The 20,638-nt window shown below is 41.2% G+C and overlaps 1 protein-coding gene across 2 annotated transcripts in view; it reads right to left on the bottom strand.

The window, feature by feature from the left end:
• The window catches only part of psip1a (PC4 and SFRS1 interacting protein 1a), a 54,668-nt gene that overhangs the window by 21,614 nt on the left and 12,416 nt on the right, over positions 1 to 20,638 (bottom strand). For both annotated transcript variants that reach the window (XM_069924769.1, XM_069924780.1), the window contains 3 exons: positions 12,283 to 12,345; positions 9,500 to 9,566; positions 6,250 to 6,328 (listed from right to left, as the gene is read on the bottom strand). In XM_069924769.1, coding sequence (XP_069780870.1) covers positions 6,250 to 6,328; positions 9,500 to 9,566; positions 12,283 to 12,345 — 209 coding nt within the window. The remainder of the gene's footprint in view (positions 1 to 6,249; positions 6,329 to 9,499; positions 9,567 to 12,282; positions 12,346 to 20,638) is intronic.

Below are 20,638 nucleotides of genomic sequence, written 5' to 3'. Positions count from 1 at the left end.
CACTTCTATTTATTTCCCCAAGGTCCACAAACAGGACTGTTCCAGCAAGCTATTGTTTCTGCCTGCTCCGGTCTCTCCGAAATTAACAGTATCTCCTCGCATCTTCACTCCTTCCTCTCTCCTCTTGTACATTTTAATTCCACACACCATTGCCACTCCAACTGATCTATCCATGCCCTGAAGTACTGCCAAACCTAGGCAACCCACAAATCACAGGAAAAATATCTTTTATTCCATCTTGGCAGTCTCCAATCATACAGCATTAATATCAACTTCTCCAATTCAGTTAACCCAATGGTGTCTCCTTTCCTCCAGCTCTCCACCCCTTCCCTTACTTATCCTATGAGAGGGGTACCTTTTGTTGTCTCTCCCCCATCACTTCTCAGCTTTTTACCCCCTCTTCTACCCTCCAACCTCTAAGCCTGTACTCCTCGCCATCCCTCCACCTTTTTAAAAAAAAAATTCAGCCATCTGCTTTTTCTTTTCTTATTTCCAAATAAGGGCCTGGCCCAAAACAATGGATATCTTTTACTTCCTGTGGTTCTGCAGCACATTTGGGTATTGTACTTGACCCCAGCACTTCTAGATTTTCCTCTTTACCTCCAGAGCCAGAGGATTGGCAGATGTCTGAGACAGGCAAGAAAAAACAAAGGGGTCACTTGGAGGAAGATTAATCATACTTGAAGTGGGTGACTAGAAAATCCAAAATCTGACAAATAGAGAAGATGTGAACAGTGGTATAAGAAGCCAGATCAACCAAATGAGGTGGGGAGGGGGGGAAGAAAGAGGAGAGTGAAAGAGGAGAATTCAGTGGGGGAAAGAGATCTTTGTATGCAAGTCTAACTTCAAGAAAGTGTCAGTGCAAGTAGAGAGAGTAGTAAATGTAATTTACATTTTTAGACTTAAATTTAAATTTAGAAATACAGCATGGTTGCAGGCCATTTTGGCCCATAAGCCCATCCCGCCCAATTAACCTACAATCCCCAGTACATTTCCAATAGTGAACAGAAACTAAAGCCCCTGGGGAAAACCCACACAGACTTGGGGAGAATGAACAAACTCCTGACAGACAGCACAGGTCCCAATTGTTGGCACTGTAACAGCGTTTCGTTAAGCGCTATGCTAACCATGCCTCAAGTCAGGGTAGTGAGTACAGCCACTCCCTGACTTATGACCTATGCAACTTATGACCATCTGTACACAAGGCCAAAAAAAACTGCACAAATTTGAAAAATAAAGAAAACATGTAAATATAAAAATTGCACTCTGTGCATGTCCACCAGTGCTAACGACTATGTACAATAGTGACCATCAGATGATATGTATCATCTGATACATCTCTCAGTTCTCAGGATAAAAGAATGCTGTCGGGAGAGTGTAGGGCAGTGGGATCAGTGTAGGAACTGACAGCGTGTGGTCTACATGCCACACTAACATGCTTCCGACCTACGTCCATTTAGAGATGAGATACGGTCGATCAGAACAAAACTAATTATGTCGGAGATTAGCTGTGTTTGGTTCACAAGTTCTATTGCAGCTGTACAAAACTTTGGTTAGCACACATTAAAGGCAAGATGCAGAGATGTAGAGGGTGCAGGATATTTCCATGATTAGAGAGTAATAGCTGTAAGGAGAGGATGAACAAATTTGGATTGTTTTTAAAATATTTTTATTAACTTTAATAGAAAAACCCTTTATATAGGATTTCTAACTGATACATAATTCAATTCATAGTATATAAATAACATATAAATTGTAATACAGAATATAAACCATAATTATCAGACAACACAGATTCTGATGTAAATCAGAAAATAAGATAGAATTAAGAATCCCATATAGGGACTATAAATCTTCATCCTATTCTATAATGTGATCACTATTAATTGTCTTCCTTATTAGCCTGATTTCCTCTAGAAACTTTTAAAAAAGAACCCCCCCCCCCCCGCAACCAATCCTTCCCCTCCCACTAAACAAGGTTAACCTACTATAAGTAGATATGAATCAAATCGTCATTTTCGGAGACCAGACAGGGAATCCTCAGAGCATTCACACAACTAAATCTTCAAGTTGTGATAGTAATCCATGAATAGGCTCCACATCTTGTCAAATTCAACCAAACTTAAATAAAACATATCATGCAACCATTGCATACCAGTAGGTGAAGAATTATCTTTCCACTTCACCAGAATTGCTCATCGAGCTATCAACAAGGTAAAAGCTAGGATTCTTTTTTGGGTTGAAGTCAAGGGTGGAACCTCTTCTTGAGGAAAATCAAACAAAGTAATTAAAGGAATGGTTCTAATTTAATCTTAAGAATACTGTTAAAGTTTGGAAAATTTGTCCCAAAATTAATTTGGGGCTCTCCCAAAACATACGAATCAGTGAAATTTCAAAGATTTTATATTAATCACATAGTGAATCAATATCAGGATAAAAAGATCATTTAACTTTAGACATGCATATTCTGTACACCACCTCAAATTATAACAATGTCATGCACAGAATAAAGATTAATTAATCAAGTCCTCATCTGAAAATGATATGTTCAAATCCTGTTCCCAGTCACTATTCTTAGGTCCATCAAATTATTGTAAATAATTGATATCAATCCACCATGGGAAAACTTTAAATCAAAAAGTAATTCAAGAACATTTATTTTGGGAATTTGAGGAAAATCAGAACGTTTGGACTGAACAAAATGCCTAATTTGTAAGTATCTTAAAAAGATTTCTATTTGGAAGTTTAAATTATGCTCTCAATTGTTCAAAAGAAGCAAAATTATCTCAAATGAAGATCCTTGAAACTTTTACACCTAATCTGTATCATTCCTTAAAACCTGTTTCTAACAAGGAAGGTTGAAAATGATGATTATGTTTAATAAGACTGGCAAGAGAAAAACTATGACATCCAAAACATTTCCTATATTGTGCCATATTCTCAACCTACGTCTTGTTATCAGACTTTCTGCTAATTTAGAAAAAGAGGATAAAGAAGAACCTAAAACTGCTAACATAGATAAGTTTTTAGAAAAATTCAGTTCCATTTCCACCCAGGGAGGGCTATAGACTAAATTATCAAAATGTAGTAAGAAATTATATATATTGACTGACCAATAACAATTTCTGAAATTTGGAAGTGATAATCCCCCATTCCTTTTGTCTTTTGAGTCTTGCCAATATATTGTTTATGATGGAGTCTGAATGACAAATGGATGACAAGTAGTCTTAAACCCAGGGGAAAGCGGAAGGTCTTGTTCCTGTACTTCTGATGCAATTACAACCTTAAAAAAAAAACAAGCACATGGATAATAAAAGTTTAGAGCTTTATGGGCCAAATGGAGGAAAACTGGAGCAGCTTAGCTAGACATCTGGGTCAGCATGGACTAAATGGGCTAAAGAACCTCTTTCCATGCTGAACAATTTTGAAGCTGGTTCAATTAATAATTTCAAAATTGAAATCAATGCATTTTGTCAGGTAAATTTATCAATTAATATGGATTGCAGATGAGACAAAAAATGTTCAAGGACACACAGGAAAATGACTGTCCCTTTAGTAATTTAAGCAAGCACTTTGTGCAGGCAATGGAATACATATGGGATTTCAAAGGCCTGTGAATGATAGCAAGATAATCTTAGTTGTACTGACAAAGATGTCCCATGCTTGTATATTGTATACCCTGGTACATCAAAAATTAAATAGAGCATCCCTTAAATCTTATCCACAAGAAAGAACCCTGCCCTATGAATGTAATGGATCTTACATGATTGTATTACGTCAAGTGAAGTTTATTGTCAACCCGACAAAACAGCATTCTCTGGTCCGTGGTGCAAAACATGCATACACACAACCAATCAACACACATATAGACAAATCATACATATGCAGGATGTATCTTATCTATAAAAATAAATAAATAGTTTTGTACAAATAAGTCTTGGATGGTTAGTGTGAGCAGTTCCTTTGGTCATTCAGCATTCTCACTGCCGTGGGAAGAAGCTGTTCCTCAGCTTGGTGGTGTTGACTGATACTCCTGTATCTCTTCCCCAACAGGAGCAGCTGAAAGATGCTATGTGCAGGGTGGAAAGGGTCCTCAATGATTTTGCGTACCCTCTTCAGACTATGATTCCGGTAGATCAAGTCAAGAGGGGAATGGGGGGAAGGAAAGACTCTAGTGATCCTCTATGTGCCAATCTTATGGTCCTGTGGACTGACCTCCAATCCATTTTTCTGCACAATGTGATGCAGTCGGCCAGGACACTCTCCATAGGGCTCCTGTAGAAGGTTGACATAATGGTGGCCGATAGCCTTGCCTCCGTCAGTCACCGATCTGCCTTCCTGAAGTGAGGAGATGTTGACTATCCATGATAGTCTCTAGTTAAGTGAACTCCAAGGAACTTGGTGCTCTCCACTCTCCCTACTAGAGTTGCTGATGTGTTATGGAGGGTGGTCGTTCTTGGTCCTCCTGAAGTCTATAGCCATCTCCTTTGTCTTGCACAATTTCACAATATTTTCCACCTCTTCTCTGTAGTGTGATTCATCGTTGTTGCTGACGAGGCCAATTACTGTTGCATCATCTACAAATTTGAAGACACTTGATTTCGTGATGCAGTTGCAGGTCAAAAGCGTGAACAGGAGCGGGATGAGCACACAGCCATGAGGTGCACCAGTGTTCAGTGTGATGGTGCTCGATATTCTGCTACCTACCCAGTCAGACTGTGGTCACTCGTATACTCAAAAATCTATGTCCTAAACAGATGAAAGACACGAATGCAAAGATAACAATTTGAATGAGAGGATACAGAGAAACCTCTCTTCTGGTTATAGAGCATAATGTCAAATTTAAAGTTAGGTCACAGAACAGTAAAATCAGGAAACACTTTATTCACACAAACATGGTGGAAAATCAAAATGTCTGTGAAAGCTGGGCGAACTGAAATTTTCAATACACTAATCAAATTTGTCACTCAAGTTTCTTATAAAGGGATGTAGCAAAGTAAAGAGAATGAAGGGATAAATGATCAACGATCTAATGAAGGTGAAAATGCTCGAGAGGTTGAACAGACTTTGTCCTGCTTTTAAATTTTTGGAAGTTGGTTGTTGCAAGGATTCACATGATCCTTCTTGTCAAGTGACCAAACAGATCCTGAAGTAATTAATTGCATAATAAAGATTTAATAACACATCTATTGGATTTAAACCAAAGTCCCACTTAACCTCTGAATGGAGTTTGTACATTCTCCCTGTGTCTGCGTCACTGTTCCCTCTAAGCTGTGCGCGTGAACCCACGCATTTTGCAACCAGCGCACAAAAGAAATTAAAGTGCGCTCAAAAGGCCAGTTACACAAAATAATGCAGTAATTAATAATTCTACTAAATATGTTACTTTGTAGAATACAATCCTACTTGTATTACACTAAAACATGCCAATACAGTTTTATTAGCCAGGAGAGATAGGCTGTGCCAAAATGATCTTAAAACCTTTCCAAGTTTACATTTGCACACGCATTCAGTGCGCACAAACTTTTGTCACAGGGGAAAAAAAATTTGCACAAGGTTTTTTTGGGCACACTACTAAAATTAGAGGGAACATTAGTCTGCGTGGGTTTCCTTTATGCACTCTGTTTCCTTCTGCTTTTCAAAACGTATGGGGGTTATAGATTAAGTGGGTATTTGGGCGGCACAGACTCATGGGCCAGAAGGGCCTGTTATCCTGCTGTTTGCCCAAATTTAACCTCAGTCATGAACGTAAACGTACCATGAGAGTGCTCTGGAAGATTATCTCGACTAATATTTAGCTCCCAATCAACAAAACATTTTCTTTATTTTCAATTTAGCTCTCAATCAACAACACAAACTTTTTTTCCCCCAAATGCTTGATACCAAACTGGGCAATATCATTTTTATTCAATTGCCTTCATCATAAACATTTATACAACTTAATGTTGATCTGCTCTCAACCAGTGTCACATTAAGAAACAGGTTTCACTCCTATACAAGACTGCAGGCTTTTTACATTATGATGGTGATATTTAAGATTTATTCACTTTGTAAATCGCTTTGGCATGGCCTTAAAAGTCCCTAGAGTTTTATAAATGCATATATTTCTTAGAACAGAGTTCTACTTCCTAAAAATAAAAGCAGAGATGGTTCCCACATTACTTAGATAAGAGGGTTACATGATGATTGCAACATTAAAAGCTTACAGTCCCATTAACTTTTCAAGGTCTACAGCTTAACATCACCAACCTTTCTTCGCCTGAACGTGGAGTTAGCACCATTACTTTGGGCCGTCTTCCTCTGGGTTTTGGAGTCTTCACTTCAATTGCTGACAAGACATGCACATGTTGGGAAATGCAACACAAAAAAAACCTCTCAGCAGAAGATATTTACAATGCAAAAGTCTCCAGCAAAAACAACCGTGCCTTTGAATTTAGATGAACTGCTCTGTTGAGGTTAAATGATGCTCGACTGTCTTAGCATTTAACATGCTAGTTTGATATTGAAATTATCTTTATTCAAGACCAGGTCAAAGAAATGATACAGATGGCATGGCATATTCCAGGTTTGCAAGCCACATGCAGCTATTTGACATATAATTTATGGCTCACGGAATTATGTTGGCTGAGACAGAAATCGTACAACTGGCGCTCACAATGGTAGTTTTAGTGGGCGTGGTTTGCAATCACCTGATTGTGGCGTATGTGGCTGTGTTGCAGGCAGTGAAATTAGCAAAGTGTTAGTGTGACCCAGGCTGCCCAACTATGGACTCTTGCTAGGCTTTGGCAGCCCATACGTCCTAGCTCTCAAAGCCCTGGCTGCCCTCCGATCCAAGCTCCTGACGCCCCAAACACAGACTTGCCACATGGTCCCTGTCAGCCGGCCTATTCAAGCTCCCAATGCTTCGAACTCAAGCTTACCACCCAGTCCCGCCTGAGCTCCCGATGCTTCAGCCACCCTCCCATTCGAGCTCCCAATGCCACGAATGCAGACTTACCAATATAAACAAAATATTTAGTTTGAATGTGTATTTTTTTTGATTATTGAAACTAATACAAATTAGCAGTTTAAAAATTACATACATGAATAAATATCACATACATGCATTTCTTAATATTTATATATAATGTTTGTAATAAGATGTGCATGCAAGAGTAAAATCGTGTAAGTAATATTTTTTAAGTCTTGTGGCTCACAAACATCTGAAGTTTATCGTATGTGGCTCTTATGTTAAGCATGTTTGGCCACTCCTGATTCCAAAAGAAACAACTTTCAATATCATCAATATCCGCATTGCACTTTATGCAGTTCATGTTTACTAGCTGAAGATACGTAATCATCTGCAAAACGTGAGTGCAAGAACCAAATCATAGTTTCAAAGTCTCACTTATCCTTCACAAATGATTTAAATTATATACTATTTCACAAGACCATCCTGGGCCCTCCTCAGACTTCTGTTGTACTGCATCCAATTAAGAACAAAATACATTTACAATTACTACCTACTTTCAAATTTCTCAATCATCATGCAAGAATCATAGCATAAAACAATTTAAGAAAGATTACAAACTCTGGATGGGTGAATTGGCATGTGAATGGCAAATATTGATTCTAGTCAACAGATGGTTAAAAAAAGTGCCACAGGAAACAAGACCAATTAATCCAATGTTCAACTTGTAAACTCAACAGAAGGCTTTTATTGAAAAAAATGAAGTTGAGGAGGACCAAAAGAAAATAAAAAATATGGTTTTATGAAGGCACAATCTCATCAATACAATTGATTTATTTTGTTTAGAGTCTACACAAAGTAGCTATGTCATAAAGTCATACAGCTGAAAAACAGGCCTTTTGGTTCAACTCATCCATGCTAGTCAAGTTCCACATCTAAGCTAGTCCCATTTGCTTGCACTCGGTTACCTTACTACAGAAAGGATGTGGATGTTATAGAGAAGGTACAGAGGAGATTTACAAGGATGCTGCCTGGATTGGAGACCATGACTTACAAGGATAAGTTGAGTGAACTTGATTTTCTCTCCTTGGAGTGGCAGAGGATGAGGGGTAACTTGATCAAGGTGTTTAAGACTATGAGAGGTATTGATTGATGTGAATGGCCAGAGGTTCCCTCTCAGGGCTGAAATGTCTAACACAAAGGGTCATAGATTTAAGATGCTTAGGTGCAGGTGCACGGGGGGGGGGGGGGGGGGGGGGGGAAGAATGCAAGAGGTAGATTTTTTCCAACCATCAGCAATGGTGGTGGAGGGAGATCTTTTTTTTTTTTAAAAAGTCTACTAAATAGGTACGTGAATGAAAGAAAATGGAGGGTCATGCTAGGAAATCCTAAGCAGTTGATAGAGTAGGTTATTATGTCAGCATAATACTGTCAGCCAAAGGGTCTGCACTGTGTACATTTTTAATGTTGCATGTTCGTGGCCCATATCCTTTTGCTCCTTTTCCTATTTTAAAATGCCATTAATTACACCCAGTTCTACCGCCTCCTCTGATAGTTGATTCTATAATTGCACCATCCATGTCAAATGTTTAAATCTTTCCTTCCCATTCCCTCACCTTAAACTTATGATCTCAAGTTTTAAACTCTCCTACCCTATGAAGACTATGACTTCATCTCATCAAAAGGCCTCATGATTTTAAAAAAACACAGCGCTGCAGGAGCTGCTGTAACAGGGTCATTACTATCCAGTCATCAATCACCTGCCAATTTGCATTTCCCTCCACCCCTTCCCCTCATCCTTTTATTCAGGCTTCTGCTCATTTCTTGCTATTCCTCCTGAAGGGTTTCTGCATAAAGATGGACTTCCCCATTGCTTTCCATGTATGCTCCCTGACCCACTGAGTTCCTCCAGCAATTTGTGTTACCTCCTTTTATCTGCAAGTGTTCTAGATTAATTTAACAGAGATCACCAGACTGCATGAATTGACAAACAATTCCAACATTCTATGTTTATTGGATATTTATTACAAATGCAAACTGTTCTGCCATACTAGCTAAACAGAAGACAAAATTTATTTTGTTTTTTCTACCCTGCTGGCCTTCCCAAAATTATTCACCAGAATTCTACTTCTTTTTAAGAGGATATTCTCCAATCTAAATAATATACTGAATAGACCACTTTTTCAGATGTAAACTTTAAACCTTTGATGGAAGCCAAAAACAGCACATTCCATTTTTAAAAGTTTCCTAACCAAACAATAATGAAACCAAGATCATCTTCTAACTATATTTAAAAAGATAATTGTACCTTGTTGGGAAGAAAATACTGTCCCACATTAAACTAGTATAAAGCTGCCGCACTAAACATAATCCCACATTTTCAGTTCTATTGCTAAATTAGTCTAAAGCTGGCTACAAATCCTTATTTTTCAGTAAACAACCATGAATCCTTTGTTGCCTAGACTGGGAAGTCTACTGTGTTTTTGTGACATTCATCAAATTTTACACATGTTCAAGTAAATTCTTTTGATGGTAGAGAAAATTACATACCTTGTTTCTTTCTCTTGGCATTAAGCTTTTCAGGTTCAGACTCTGAACCAACTTCGACTTGTTCAATCTATGATTCAAAAGTTTATACATTTCAAACGATTTAAAAAATCAATGTTACTTCCTAAAAGAGCATGCAAAGGATATGTAAATATGCCTCTCTGCTGCTTCTCAGTGAACATAACCTGCAGTTAATCTCAGTACTTGAAAAAGTTTGCACAGGATCCTTCACCCACATCCATTGCAATGCCTATATCAACTTAATCAAGATGATTAAATAATTTCTGATCACCAATTCAATCTTCTGTAATATTGGTCACCACAAACCAAAACTACCTCCTGCTTAAATTTCATGCTAGTTTCCAAGGCTCAAGTATTACATAAACTACCAAAACAGAAAATTAATTACTGTGTGCTAGACTTGGATCATACAACTTATTTTGAAATTTCACTGGAGGACCTACACACCATGATCAACAAGTATCATATGGCCTTCTCATTCATTGTAAGTGACTTCAACTTGATCAGCTTAAAAAAAAACCTACTCTCAAACTACCACAAATGTCTCCAGCAATGTCAAAGGATCGAACACTCTCAATCACTGGCACACTATGATCCAAGGATGCCTTCTGCTCCATTCCATGCCTGCACTTTGAAAAGGCAGATCAGATCACCTAAATGTACCTTTCCTTTCTGCATTCAGTCAGAAACTGATGAGCACTACACTAGTAGAGAAGACTGCAGAGAGATGGTCTGAGAAGCCAGAATTGCTACTTCATAACTATCCAATCAGTAGACTGGGCAATATTCAAGAATTCAGTGAAAAATCTGAACTTTATTAGGACATATGTGGATGAGTTTGTTCCTACTATGACTATCCAGATACATCCTAAAGCCATTGATAGATCAAGAGATTTGCTAACTGAATCAAACAAGGTCTGTCTTTCAGAAATATACAGAAAGACCAGATATGGCCATTACTAACGCAAAAAGACAAGTCTGGACTGAACTGGAATTTTAGTCAGATACTCAACAGCTGTGGCAAGGCTTGTACGTCATCACATCTTACAAGGCGAAACAAGGTAGTATTATCAACTGCGATATATCTGAACAAGCTCAATGCCTTCTATTCTCACTTCAAAAGGGAAAACAGTGAGACACCCTCACAAGCCCCCACGACCCCAGAGGCTCTGTGCTTCTAGTTTCTGTGGCTGATGTGAAGGGTGAATCCTAAGAGCATCCAGACCAGATCGTGAACCTGATTGTGGCCTCAAAACCTGTGCAAGTCGCTGGCTGGATTTTTTCAACCTCTCACTACAATGTTCAGAGGTTCCCACCTGCTTCAAAAGGACATCCATTATTCCAGTGTCTAAGAAGAGAAAGGTGACCTGCCTCAACAGCAACAGCCAGAGGCATTTACATCTACTATTGTGAAGTGCATTGGGAGGCTGGTTATGGAGCAAATCATCTGTTGTCTTAAGAAGAACCTAAGTCCACTTCGATTCACCCATTGGCAAAACAGGTCAATGACAAGCACCATCTCTCTGGCCCTCCACTGTGTATTAGATCATATGGACCTTTCATTAGATTATTGTTCATCGACTATAACTGTTCAACACCATCATACCTGCAAAAACTATGACCGAACTATCGGGTTTGGGACTTCATGTCCCTCTGTAACTGGACGCTTAAATTCTTTTTCAGCAGGCCCAATCAGTGCAGACTGGGAATACCATCTCCTCCTCGCTGACCATCAACAAAGGAGCAGCCCAAGGCTGCCTGCTTAATCCTCTGCTCTATTCCCTGAGCACTCATGACCATGTAGCCAAATTCAGACCAAACACAATCCATAAATTTGCTGATGACATCACCATTGGTAGCCAAATAATTGGAAATTATGAGTCAGAATACAAGAATCCTGAATTTGGTTGTGTAGTGCCAGAACCACAATCTTGCTCAACGTCAAAAAGACCAAGGAGCTTATTGTTAATTTTAAAAAGGAGAGGCCAGGAGACCAAACATGTATCTGCGTTGATGAGATGGAGATGGAGAGGGTTCCTGGGTATCTCTTGGAATCAGCACATTGAGGAAACCATGAAGCAGGCTCACCAACAACCATACTTTCCAAGACTACTGAGATTTGGCACGCCATCAAATATGCTATCAACCTATAAATGCATTGTGCAAAGTATATGCACTGGATGAATCACAGCCTGGTTTGATCACTTGTGTGCAAGATGTAGAGAGTAGTAAACATAGCTATGTCCATCACAGGCTCCAACCTGCTTCCATTGAAGACATCGACATGAAACACCGCCTCAACAAAACACCCATCATACTGGGCCCCACCCTGCTCACAACCTCATCTCAATGCTATCTTCAAGGACCAATACCTTTAGGTTCAAGAACAGTTTTTTCAATAGCTATCACCCTTGAATGTGTTCTTATTACAATTAATCATGGACTGCTCCAACATACAAAAAAGACTGTCTGCACTATTCTAATAGCACTTTTTTAGTGCACTCTGGTAACTATATTTATTATTAACCCATTATATTTGTTTTTTTTTAAACTTAATGTAGAATACTGTTTTTTTTTAAATGATGTATCTGTTCAGCTACAGCAAGAATTTGAATGCATATGCACAATGTATACCTTCTAAGTATTTCCGGTATTTTCTGGTTTTGTTTCAGTTTGTGCATCTGGAGTTTTCACTGTAAACCTGTAGATCTGAACACTGTCAAATTCTTAAAACATTTTCATTAATTCAATAAAATTGACTGTACCTTTTTCTTTCTTCCCCTCTTCTTTGGGATGTGCACCACTGCAGCTTTCTTTGCTGAAGTTTCCTATTAAATAGTAAAAACCACCAAATGTCACAAGATTATCCATACACCATTAAAGACAAGCTTGCATTGCATTAAGTGTTTTTTTTGGCAGAAGAAAACCTTAAACACAACATACTAGAAAATAATATTATGGCGTCTTTGTACTATATGAAGATGACAAAATTGTGCTGCTATAAATATTCATACCAGAGAATTAAACATGTTAAAACTTAATAACATTGAAAACAATTTTTTGAAAAAAGAGAAAAAAAAAGAACTATTCAACAATAAACACGTGAGGCCTCATTTTAATATGAATTTGCAGAATTTGCGCAAGAGGATTTCCAAATGCAACAGCAAGGTTAATTGTTGCATGCCTCAACTAGTGCCGAGGCCATTGAGGCAAAATTCTGTTCCACGTCCCTCCCCCTTCCCAGGGGCATTTTATTTAAATAAATAGTTATTATCAAACTGCATTTATCGCATGTTGATATTATGCAATTGTCATGTAAAATTAAATTTGGATCATCATTGTCAAAATTAGTAACTTAATAGTACAGCAGACATCTTACTGGAAACTTTGGTAAGTGTGTGTTCATCCTGGAAAGTGTAAATTTTGTTCATAGCTGATTTGTACAGTAACATCTTAGACGTGTCAGTTTAGATCACCAAGATCCAAGAGAGCTCAAGTGTTTGCAGTGAAATGTCCACCAAGCTGGAGATCAATTATTGGAGCTTTAATATTGAATATTATGAAAAATCAATCCCAGAAAATTGTTGGCAAAAGACAAGTTGTCAGTATGCCATTGAATCTCAATCCATCTTGGAATGAGCTACCCAGATAGATTATACAATTATCAGAGAAATATTTCAAAATTCATCCATGAGCCAGTTCTCCCATTAAATTTTTAATTATCAAAAAGCAACTTCCCATTTCCTATCCCAGTTCTTAGCATTGCTGTGTCATAATTCAAGATCCTGGGTTTGATTTTGACCTAATGTGCTGTCTGTGTGGAATTTGTGTGCTGTGACTGCGTGCTCACCCATTTACTCAAGGTTCCTCCCACATGACAAAGGTGCTTTGGATTGTAGGTTAAATGACTCCATCGTAGGTGGGTGGAATAGTTGGGAGGGCTGATGAAGTTGAGGGTGCAAAAGGAAATTTATAAAAGGGAGCAATGGAAATGGGTTCTTGATGGCAAGGCAAGAGTCTGGTGTCAATGCTGAATGTTTTGATATCACTCATTAACGTCGAAAATTAGCATTTAGGGAAATAAAAAGTGAGAAGTAATTGATAAGTCAGAATTAATTTGGGTAGCATGCCTGTTCTACTTGAGGGTTGATAATGGCGATGCAGTTAATGATCAAAAAAGTCTTTAGAAAAAGTATCATCTGGTATAATTGGTTAATAGGAAAGAAACAGCTGTTTAACAAGCAAAGTAGATAGCATCAGACAATATTTCAGGCCCAAAAGCAGGGAGCCCATAGGTCAGAATGGATATCATACTATTGAGGCAGTGCACATCCTCGTGGTGAACCGGCCCTGCTTGTACCGCCGCACCGGCGGGGCAGCCACTAGAAGATGGTACCATCGGGGGGGGGGGAATTCAGTGCCTCATGGGTTAGGCCAAGGCGCACGCCTTGGGCAAGCGCGGTGACGTCACTGCCAGGAGCAGAGCTCACACCGCCCTTAAAGAGGTGTGTGCGAAGTTCGAATAAACGGTTCTTTTGAAACCTCCATCGTGTTAGTGGTGTGTTTCATTCTGTGTAGCAGTCGCTACATTGGTGACCCCAGCGCGTCCAGACGGTTTTCTGGCCTCCAGATATGGATTCCGCAGAAATCAACGCGTTTGCGGTGAAACTCCTCCCCGCCCCAGACACATCGCCCACGCACTTGGTTCGGGCAGGCGAAGTGCAGTTACATCTCCAACACATCACATCAGACACCATGATGTTCTACCACGTCGTCAGCGCGCTCAATGAGGAAACCACAGTCAGGGTGGACGACCTCATCCACATCGGAGGAAGGTAAATACCTCGCTCTCAAAAACCTCCTCCTCGGCACCTCTGGCCTCTCCCGGCAGCAGTGCGCCTCCAAGCTCCGACACCTGGATGGTCTGGGTGACAGAACCCCATCTGCCCTCAAATGAAATGCTGGCGCTAGCAGAGGGCCACAGACCCTGCTTCCTTTTCTAACAGGTTTTCCTCGACCAGATGCTGGAGGACATCCCACTCCTGCTGGCAAATGAGAATTTCTCGGATCCATGCAAAGTCACAGCCCACACAGACATCCTCTGGCAGACCAAGTGAAAAAACGAGGCCACCCTCAGCCAGGTCACCCGCTCAGGACCCAATCAGCCTCAAGCGCTCCCCAAGCACAAACCAGAAGAACACCACCCCACCTGGTGTTTCTGCCATTAACACTGGGAGACCCAAGCCTGCTAGTGCAGGCAGCCTGTTCGTTCCAGGGAAACAATCCGGCCAACCGCCGTTAATGGTTGCAAAGACTGGCTGCACGAACAGCGTCCTGCATGTGATTGATGTCCAGTGGTCCGCGTTTTCTGGTAGACACCAGAGCAGAACGGAGCGTGCTCCCACCGACCGCCCTCGAGATCAACACCCGCACACGAGGTCCAACCCTACGGGCAGCCAACGGATTCTCCATCAATATTTTTGGCACACACAGCGCACAGATTCGAATCAGCAAGGACAAGTTCCTCTGGAAGTTCGTACTAGCCTCTGTGGGCACAGCGATGTTGGGAGCCGGGTGCACAGCCAGTCAGTGGACATCAAAGGCAAGCGTTTGGCACATGCCCTCACCTTCCAATCCGTCCGCCTCGACGCCACAGATGCGTACAGCCCGGGGATAGCTTCCATCACCGCCTCCAAGGACGAGTATTCTCGCATGCTCAACGAGCTCCCCTCCATCCTGCAGCCGCAGTTTACTTCCGCCATGCCCCAACATGGAGTCTGCCATCACATCTCAACTCAGGGCCCTCCCACGCTAAAGTTAGGAGGTTGCCCCCCGAGAAGCTGCAACTGGCAAAGGGGTTCTCCCGACTGCAGGAGCTGGGGATCGTCCGCAGATCGGATAACCCTTGGGCCTCCCCCCTCCATGTGGTCCCAAAGGCTTCCGGAGGTTGGCGCCCATGCGGGGACTACCGTCACCTCAACGATGCGACCACGCTAGACTGTAACCCCCATCCCGCACATACAGGACTTTACGGCCATCGTGCGCGGCGCCTGTGTTTTCTTGAAGGTCAACCTGGTACGGGGTTACCACCAGATCCGGATCCACCCTGATGACATCGGCAAGATCGTAACCATAACCCCGTTTGGCCTATTCAAGTTCCTGCGGATGCCTTTCGGCCTTAAATACGCGGCCCAGACATTCCAACGCCTGATGGACGCAGTGGACAAAGACTTAGACTTCATGTTTATCTATCTCAACAACATCCTCATCGTCAGTCGGGACCATGACGAACACAAGGTCCATCTCCATGCACTATTCGCCCGCCTGGCAGAGTTCGGCCTCACGGTTAACGTGACCAAGTGCCAGTTCGGCAAGCTGTCCCTGCTGTTTCTGGGCCATACCATCTCCGTGGCACCAGAGAAGGTCGCAGCCATACGCCAGTTCCAGAAGCCCGGCACCCTCAAAGGTCTACAGGTCAACTTTTACCACCGTTTCATCCCGGGGGCGGCTCACAACATGCAGCCATTGTTCGCACTGATCGCCGCCAAGAACAAAACCCTGGAATGGATGGAAGAGGCCGAGAACGCTTTCATTGCGACAAAAGATGCCCTGGTGAGCGCCACCCTACTAGCCCACCCGCGGTCTGACGCCCACACCGCGCTCCTGGTGGACATGTCAGCCACGGCCGTCCTGGAGCAATTAGTCAACGGCCAGTGGCGCCCGCTTGCTTTCTTCGGCAGGCACCTCCGCTCCCCCAGAACTGATATACAGCACCTTCAACAGGGAACTTCTGGCCCTGTACCTGGCCATCAGGTTCTTCTGGTACTTCCTGGAGGGCAGGCCATTCACCATTTTCACTGACCACAAACCACTCACTCAGGCCCTCGCAATGTCAAAAGACCCTTGGTTGGCACACCAGCAGCAGCATCTGTCCTACGTTTTGGAATTCATCACCAACATCCGGGTAAGGACAATATCTTGGCAGACACACTCTCAAGACCCACCGTCCACAGTCTCATCCCTGGCCTGGACTACGCCTAGTTAGCACAGGAGGAGGATGCAGACACACAAGCTTTCCACACCGCCATCATGGGCCTCCGGCTCCAGGACCTCAAACTGCCAGTCAGCTCCGACACGCTTCTCTGGGACGTCTCCACTGGCTCACCACGCCCAGTAGTCCCACCACAATGGAGACCACAGGCCTTCAGCACGGTCCATGACTAGGCTCATTCCTCAGTCAAGACCTCGGTTCGCATGGTGGTGAAATAGTTCGTGTGGCATAGCCTCAAAAAAACAGGTAGCCCAGGTGGCAAGAAACTGTACGCAGTGTCAGATCTCCAAGGTCCAGCACCATGTAAAGGCCCCGATACAGCAATTTGACTCCATGGCCAAGTGATTCAAGCACATACACATTGACATTGTGAGCCCCCGATCATCCAAGGAAGTCCACTATTAGTTGACAGTGGTCGATCAAGCAACGAGGTGGGTGGAAGCCATCCCATTGAAAGACTCTTCCGCCGAGACCTGCGGCAGGAACCTACTCGCCCAGTGGATCGCCAGGTTCGGGGTCCCGGTGCACATGTCGAGCATCTGGGGTGCCTAGTTCACATCTGCCCTCTGGTCACAGCTGGCAAACCTCTTGGAGATCAAACTCCATCACACCACTGCATACCATCCCCAAGCCAACGGCCAGGTAGAGCGCTTCCACCGGCACCTTAAGTCAGCCCTCATGGCTCGCCTCACTGGTCCCAGCTGGACGGACGAATTGCCCTTGGTCCTGCTCGGAATCAGAACGGCTCCAAAAAACCTACAGGTATCGTCTGCGGAGTTGGTCTATAGCGTGCTGCTGTCACTACCCGGGAGTTCTTCAACCCGAGCATCGGCTCTGCAACCGAGAGTCAGACTTTGCTGGCAGACTTGCGAAGTAATCTCGCCTCACTAGCTCCCCCACCACTGACCCACCACGGCAGCCGCCCATCCTGCATCCCCAAGGATGTTTTCGTCTGGCGAGGCCCCCATGAAGGCCCCTACAAAGTCCTGCAACACTCGGGCAAGACTTTCACCCTGGACATCGGGGGAAGCTATTCACAATCGACCAACTTAAGGTGGCACACCTGGACCATAGCCAGCTGGTAGTGACGGCCTGGCCAAAACGACGATATTGGCCACCGAGAAGGCAGGACGCGCAAGCCAGTTCTGGGAGGTGTTGTGTGGAGCCGCACTGGCAGGGCAGCTGCAAGAAGATGGCACCATCGAGGGACCTCAGTGCCTTGTGGGTTAGGCCAAGGCGCGTGCCTCGGGCGAGTGTGGTAATGTCACAGCCGACACAGGGCAGAGCTCACATTGCCCTTAAAGGGGCGCACACAAAGTTTAAATAAACAGTTCGTTCGAAACCCTCATTGTGTTAGTGGTGTGTTTCATTCTGTGCAACAGTCATTACACTTTCATTGTTGTATAAAGTCATCTAAAAGTTAACGCAGTATACAGAACTCAAAAATATGAACTAAGAACAGTCAATGTACATATAGATAAATAAAAGTAAAACAGGCAAGGGAGAAGTGAGAACTGAATGATTTTGGTTAGGAAGGTACAATTGTTAAAGATGTAGCAAAGAAAGCCAAGATTTTTATACATAAATCAGTGAAGATGACAAAACACAAGAGGATTGGTTTTAAAAAAAGCAACAGATCTTGGTTTGGAAACAGTATAAAAATGGAAATTACGTTAACAATGTCCATCATTTATTAAATATCCTTTACTCCCCCACTACTTCACCTTCTGAATGTATTATTTCCTTAGATGCTAAGAAAGCTTTTGATAGTCAAATCGAATTATTTATTTAATGCATTAGAGAAATTTAATTTTGGCTCCAAATTTATTAATTTGTCTACTACTGCTTCAATTTTTACCAACTCAATGAATCCAAATATTTTAAGGTCCGCCATGGAACTACATAAGCTTGCCCTTTAAGACCATTATTGCTTAATTTAGAATTAGAACCAATAGCAGTGGCTTTTCAGCAATCTGATGACATTTCTGGCATTACAAGGGGTGGGACTGTTCAGAAGGTGATCTTTTATTATATAAATCTGAGCCTGATCATTTGATTCCAGTTATTTTATCATTTCTTCATCAATTTGGATAATTTTCTGGATATAAATTAAATCTCAATTAAATCTCATTCTCTAGATTTACCATTCCTTTTAAAAATTGTTAAGAAACAATTTAATTATTTAGGTGTTACTATTACTAAGAATTTCAGCAATTTAAGGAGAACTTTCTTACTTTAATAAACCATGTTAAGAAATCCTTAGTTCAGTGGTCTCCTCTTCCAATGTCCCAAATTGCCTGTTCTATATATTTTTCAAGCTGTACCCATCTTTGTTTCCAAGACCTTTTTTTAATTTCTACAATTCTATTATCTCTTCCTTTGTTTGGAGAAATAAACAACCTCGTCTTTAATAAAACTTTCCTTCAATATAGTTAAAAAATTGGCATTGCCTAATTTTACATTATTGGGCAGCTAATATTAGATATTAATTTTTGGATTCATCACAAGGACAGACAGGATGTTGCCAGGTGGATTAATTTGGAAATTGATTCTGCCAAGAAGTATTCCATCATTTTGATAGTTGGAATTCCATTATCAGTTAATTTAGAAGCAGAAAAGGGTAATCTTTTAAAAATACATTGAGGACTTGGTTTCAATTTAGAAAACATTTTGGATACCATAGATGTTTATTAAACAGTCCTCTTTTAGATAATTCTTTTTGTTTTTTTTTTTAAAAAGACCTTTGGTACAAGATCTTGTTTTTTGTCATTGGTCAGAGTTTGATATCCAACCTTTCCAAAATCTCTTTATTGACCAAAATTTGGCCTCTTTTGAACAATTAGCTTTTAAATTTAAAAATAATTAAACCATTGTTTTTGGCATTTACAGATTAGGAGCTTTTTAAATTCCTTGGTATTAAAACTACCTCAAAACTTGGAATTAAAGATGATAGAAAAGATTTATAATCTTAAACCAAATACTAAAAAGTTGTTAGTTCTCGGAGTTATTATTGTCTCGTGGTAATTCCCTGGACAAGTCTAAGAAACAGTGGGAGCAAGATTTTCAACAAGAATTTTCTGATACCACATGGGATTTTATCTTTAAATTGGTGAAATCATCATCTTTATGCGCCCAACATTCATTATTACTATTTAAAGTAGTATATCAAGCTGACTTTTCCAAAGTTCAATTGGATAAATTTTATTCTAATTTATCGACAAAATATGATAGATGCAAGACTGAAGAAGGTAGATTATTTCGTGTGTTTTGGTCATGTTCCTAGCATTCCAATTATTGTGAAAGTATCTTCCATACCTTGCCTTTAATTCTTAATATTAACTTGGCTCCTAATCCTTTTCTTGCCCTATTTGGAATAAGCAGGTCATCGGATTTAAATTTGTCTGGACTACAATCCCATGTAGTTGCCTTTGCTCTTCTTATTGCCAGAAGAGCTATACTTCTGAGATAGAAGGATGCTGTCCCTTCTACACACACTCAATGGTTATCTGATGTCATGGCATATTTGACTCTGGGGAAAAAAATTAGATGCTCTACTAATGTAATGAACCTTCATTTCCTAAATTTATGGGGTCCTTTCCTTAATTATTTTTAGAATTTATATTATTGGATCTAATTTTATAACTTGCTTGTCCTTTGTTTCATGCATTAATGGAACATACATGTTTATTCATAACTTCAGAAGGGAAGGGTTACATTTGTAAAATAGTTTTTGTTTTATATACTTTTTTGTCTTTCATTGGTTGTTTACAGCTATTTGTTAATAAACGTCTATTTTGTTGGATATATATTATGGTTATTATCTACACTTTTCGGTAATAAAAAAAACACCCAACTTCCTAATTTCTAGCCCCTGATGTCTGTTACCCCACCCCTGGCCGCCTGTCCATCACACCCACCCCCTCCCAACATGACAGCAGGGATGCAATGTTGCTGAGCCTGCAGTTCACTCGCAGAGGTGGCTGGCGATGGCTTAATGCTGGAGCAATGGCCATCTTCATTACCCATAATTCCCCATGCAGCTGGAACCACTCTGCCAGCTCCAAGGAGGT

Source organism: Narcine bancroftii, chromosome 1 (genome assembly GCF_036971445.1).
Source record: "Narcine bancroftii isolate sNarBan1 chromosome 1, sNarBan1.hap1, whole genome shotgun sequence".
NCBI classification, from domain to species: domain Eukaryota; kingdom Metazoa; phylum Chordata; class Chondrichthyes; order Torpediniformes; family Narcinidae; genus Narcine; species Narcine bancroftii.
Note: the sequence above shows the minus strand (reverse complement) of the source record. Positions and strands in the feature narration are given on the sequence as shown.